Source organism: Sceloporus undulatus, chromosome 1, assembly GCF_019175285.1.
Source record: "Sceloporus undulatus isolate JIND9_A2432 ecotype Alabama chromosome 1, SceUnd_v1.1, whole genome shotgun sequence".
Classification (NCBI taxonomy): Eukaryota; Metazoa; Chordata; class Lepidosauria; order Squamata; family Phrynosomatidae; genus Sceloporus; species Sceloporus undulatus.
In genome coordinates this window covers 160,772,070-160,777,497 of record NC_056522.1, presented here as the reverse complement: position 1 = coordinate 160,777,497, position 5,428 = coordinate 160,772,070, and the positions used below count along the sequence as shown (strand labels likewise).

The 5,428-nt window shown below is 46.4% G+C and overlaps 1 protein-coding gene across 1 annotated transcript in view; it reads right to left on the bottom strand.

The window, feature by feature from the left end:
• CCNYL1 (cyclin Y like 1) overlaps positions 1 to 5,428 on the bottom strand; it is a 39,025-nt gene extending 33,597 nt beyond the window's left edge. The window contains exon 1 of the mRNA XM_042473216.1: positions 4,974 to 5,428. Coding sequence (XP_042329150.1) covers positions 4,974 to 5,226 — 253 coding nt within the window. The 5' untranslated portion in view covers positions 5,227 to 5,428. The remainder of the gene's footprint in view (positions 1 to 4,973) is intronic.

Below are 5,428 nucleotides of genomic sequence, written 5' to 3'. Positions count from 1 at the left end.
CAAAGATGCCAAGTTTCTGTGCCAAGAAAAACTGAGACAGATCCAGAGTTAAGCATGCTTAAAATTGTTGTTGTTGTCATGTGCCTTCAAGTCACTTCCAACTTATGGTGACCCTAACACAAACCTACCATGGGGTTTTCTTGGTAAGATTTGTTCAGAGGAAGTTTGCCATTGCCATCCTGAGGTTGAGAGAATGTGACTTGCCCAAGATGGCTGATCGGGGATTCAAACCCTGGTCTCCAGAGTTGTAGTACAGCACTCAAACCACTACATCATACTGACTCAGTTTTATAGTTTATTGTCTTGTTCCTTACTTCTTGGAAGAAGTCATCTGGAGCCTTGGGGTTGGATGTCATCAGTTTGTTGATGTTACCCTGGTCTATCTCTCCTTTACAACTGAAGCCATGGAGCCTATGGTAGGCCTGAATGGTTGTCTGGATGCAGTAAAGGACTGGATGTGGGTGAATAGACTGAGATTTAATCCAGACAAAGCAGCAGTGCCGCTGGTCAGTAGGAAAACTAATGTGGGATTGGGATCTCAGCCTGTTTTGGATGGGGTTGCTCTCCCTCTGAAAAATGAGGTTTGTGGCTTGGAGATACACTTGGATCAGTGTTGTTCCTGGAAAGTCAGTTTGTTGTGGTGGCCAGGAGCACCTCTGCCCAACTTTAGTTGGTGCCTCTGCTGCACCCTTTCTTTGGGAAGGCAGATCTGGCCACAGTGATTCATGCCTTACTTATCTCTTGACTAGACTATTGCAATGCACTTTATGTGGGCTTGCCTTTAAAAAGTGTCTGGTAGCTGCAGCTAGTGAAAAATGCAGTAGCCAGGCTGGTGTCGTGTGTGCATTTTAGAGCCCAAATAACACTGGTCCTGCAAGAACAGCTCTGGCTTCCAATCTGCTTCTGAGCTCAATTGTAGGTGCTGACATTGAGCTACAAAGCTCTAAACAACACGGGGCCAAAGTATCTGAAAGACCATTTCCACCCATGTGAGCCTGTCAGAAATCTGACATCTTCAGAGGAGGCCCTATTGCATGTCCCAACACCTCATGAAGTTAGGTTGGTGGATACACCTAGCAGGGCTTTCTCTGTAGCAATGCCTCAACTGTGGACTTCCTTACCAAAGGAACTCAGGTTGCCTTCATCTTTTTAAAGCTTCTGTCTGGCAGCCAAAACAATGCTGTTCCGCATGGTATTTAATGTTTGAAACTGGGGGTTTAACTGCTTTAGCTTTAACTGCTGTTAGGAGTTTTAAAAGAGTGTTTTAATGGGCTTTTTAAAATGTTGTATCATTGTGTTGTTTTAATTGAATTTTACTTATTCATCACCTCAGGAGCCCTTGTGGACTGGGTGGCAATACAGAAACACTCAAAATAAATAATACTGAGATTTCAGTTAGCCATTACTATACACTGAGTCTACCTGGAATCCCAAAATGCAAAATCTTCAAAAATCCAAAATCTTCTACATGGGTGGCTGGGAAAGTTGCACGTTTGCTTTCTGAAGGTTCGATGTAAACAAATTTTGTTTCATGCACAACACTATTAAGCATAATGTGTATAAAATTACCTTCAGGCTATGTGTATAAGGTGTATACAAAATATCTGTAACCTCTCTCACTGATTTCAGCAGGTCCACTGTAAGCATGACTGAACCTAACCCCTGAATTTCTGGGACTTGTATGAGTTATAGAGTACACATTTAGGACTGAATATAATCCCTTATTCTGCTTAGTTTACTCTACAGTATTTAGTAATCACCAAGCAGTGCCCAGAGCACTTAGCTTAAGTCTGAATCTTTCACTTTCACACAGGTGTACACACAATTTCAATCCAGTTCAAATATGCTTTGTTAGCAGAATAACGTATGCACAAGTATTGCCAAGTATGGGAAAGGCCTATCCAAAGTCATCTGGGCACTTTGTGGGATGGTGTACACGTGGTCATGTCTTGGCAAGGAATACAGCAAATTGAATCTCCTGTCCACCACCGGCTGAAAGCCATGGCTCACCTGGGACCATGTCACTTTACATGGTTGAAACTGAACAAGTAATATTAATATGAATCTACTAGAACAGGAGGGAAGAGCAAGCTCTCACCTGAGACTGCATACAGCTCTTTAGAAGAGCATAATTCTGGGAAAAGGGAGGACAAATCACCGTAAACTAGATGTTTGGGAAACAGAGCAGTATTACTGTACACTCTGCGCACAATAAGCACTGTGTAATTTGGATTATTTCTCCTTTCTCTCTGCGTGCATCTGCCTTCAGGTTGCTTGCTGGTTTATAGGGACCTCATGAATTTCACGGGGTTTTCTTAGGTAAAGAATATGCAGCAGTGTTTTTTGCCAGTTCCTTCCTCTGAAAACTCACCTACAGCATCTGGTATTTGTTGGCAGGCTCCCATCCAAGTATTTACCATGCTGAACCTGCTTAGCTTGCAGGATCTGACAGGATCTGGTGCCTTTAGGGTATTTAGGCCCTTCACATCATCAGTACAGCCCAATGTACTATTTTGGCCCATCAGAAACAACAGGTTTTTTAAAATAAGAAGAAAGGCTGGCTTATGTCAGCACAGGAGGTGAGAAACTATCAACTGTGAACGGCTAAATTATAGGTAAGGTAAGGGGCGCCTCCCATTCTCTCAGGTAAATCTTACCCTGTAATCCTAAAATATAATTAGGAGCTGGTGCTTTCTAGTTCTGTTGTAGATTTCACATCAACAGGAAACTACGCATTTAGAAGTATCCTGGATTGTTCTTTCTTCTAGAGGCACATTGAGGAGCATCACTCAGAAACTGACAACACACTTCTATCAACTTCTGAATCTCTCATTAAAAAGTGTCTTTTCCCCAACTACTTTCCCATTAAGTTCAACAGAGATTAACTGCACTTCTGTTCAGTTTCTTCATAGAAATTAAGCAGCTCTTTCTCAGCTTTTCATCCAAGTCAAGAAGAAAAAGTAACATCACTGTGTTGACCAAGGAAGCAAGTTAAATACAGTTTGAAGGAGCTCGGCTATTTTAAAGAGCAGCTAATGACTGCTTCTGATTTGGCAGCAGAAATTTAATACCTAATTATAACTGTTCAGCTGCAAAGCACACAGAGGCAAGACATCCAGTGAAAGGTATCGGTGCTACAGCACTCAATGTAAGAAAAACAACATACATCTCATCTATCACAACACTGGCACCTCCTGCACAGAAAGGAGTCAACTCTCAAACACATTGGCCTGTTACATACAGGCCAAAATAAAGCTGCTTCTGGTCTCTTTGGAGGTATGCTATTTAAATGATGCATGGGTCCTAAGAGTCCGGAGGTCGCGCCAAAGCCACACTCCATTCCTAAGCACTGTAGTGCAGCTTTTGGTGCAGCTTCCGGATTCTTAGGATGCATGCATCATTTAAACAGCATACCTCCAAAGAGACCCAAAGCGGCTTTATTTTGGCAGTCTGTAACAGGCCTTCTTTTCTGATATACTTAAGGTTTTGGGGTTTTGTTTTTTGTTAGTTCCTTCTCTATCGAGAGAGGTCCACATTTTATAGTTACATACTACCATCTTTCTGCATGCTGAAAACACTAGTCATGGGAGGACGTCTTACCTACCAGTCACCTCCTTTCAACAGGAAAGGACACCTACTGTATCTTGAAAACATATCCAGGGACAGCTATATTAGCCGTATGTTGTTGTTGTTATGTACCTTCAAGTTGTTTCTGACTTATGGCGACTCTAAGGCAAACCTGTCATGGGGTTTTCTTGGCAACATTGGTTCAGAGGGGTTTGCCTTTGCCTTCCTCCGAGGCTGATGGCATGTGACCTGCCCAAGGTCATCCTGTGGGTTACCTGGCCCAGCAGGGAATTGAACCCTGGTCTCCAGAGTCAAAGCACCACACTGTGTTGCCTATGCAGCAAAGTACAACAACACCCAAAGTCCACAAATGGTGGTACCTTTACTGGACCAAACAAAATGCATGATATAAACAAAGCTCCATGGACTCCTTCATCAAGCAAAAGTGTTAAAAAAAATCATGGAGGAGAACAAATCTGGAAGGGCTGCAGGTCTATAACTAACATCATAATTGTACCAGGGTTGGAATTGTGGCTCAGCCACGGAAACCCACTGGGAGACCTTGGGCAAGTTACACTCTCTCAGCCTCAGAGGATGGCAATGGCAAACCACTGGGAAAATGTCGCCCAGGAAACCCTGTGACAGGTTTGCTTTAGGGCAGCCTTAAACTGGGAACAACATGATGGAGGACAGTCGGAAATTCCTCCTGGACGGGAGGCTAAAATGGAGTGAAGCAGATTGGTTAAAACTGAGGACTTTGCTATGCTCAGGAGTTGAAATATATGCGGAGAGCAAAGGTTGCCAGGATGGTTGAATTCAGGTCGCGTCAAGTCCTCTGCTTTGGGATGCAAACCGTTTTGGCTCCTAATTTAAGATTCAAACCCCAAATAAAAGGAAGTACTGCATAGACAGTTTGGGGGCGTATACAGTAGATGATTGATTGATGGCTAACCCACGAGGGATGCAGACGCATGGGAGGGCATCCAAGGGATATACAGGGGAGCAAGCGTCTAATTCAAACGCAGCCGACGGAGTGTGATTTGTAGTTTCCTTTGTCCGAGGAACTATAAAGGGCTGATTTTTTTTACCTGCAGAAATCTGGATGTGTTTCCTTCTGCTGCTGCATAAACTGTGTTTCCTTTCAGTCAAGGCTGCTGGGTCTCTCTCTATGGCAGCAATGTGGCTCCAAGGCGTTTCTGGACTTCATCTGCCAGAATCCCCAAAGCGTCCGGGGCTTCTGGGAGATGAAGTCCAAAACACCTGGAGGTCCAGAGCTTGAACATGGCTGCTGCAAGGAAAAGAAACCTAGCGCAGAGGATGGGACCAGGCTTGGGACGGGAGGAGGAACGAGTCCCATCATCCCCTCCAGAAGGAACCCATGACCGGGGGAAGGGGCGGTGACTCACCATCCGGGAACTCGCGGTCGCTGATATGCTGCAGGTGGGGCCCCTCTCCTCCTCCTCCGCCGGGGTCCGAGTCCCCGGACTCCGCCTCAGTGATCTCTCGGTAGGCAGTTCCGCGGCGCTCCAAGGCCCCCGCCGCCGCCGCGCCAAGGCCTCCCCCTCCGCCTCCCGCTGCCGCCCCTACAGCCGCCCCTCTGGCTCGTCCCATCTTGGGGCTGGCGCCGGGAGAGACGCAGCAGGTGACGGTGTTCCCCATGGCGGAGGCGCGGAGGGACCCGCCGGGCTAGAGGACGGGGGACAAGGGGAGGAGGAAGGAGAAGAAGAAGGGGAGGCTCCCGCCCGGCCTCATGATCACCTCAGAGCACAAGGAGGAGCCTCCGCCTCAGACGCCGGCCGGAAGACCTCTGGACACACGACGCCGACGCCGCTGCTGCTTTCCCAACGGTCCCCGCGCTCCT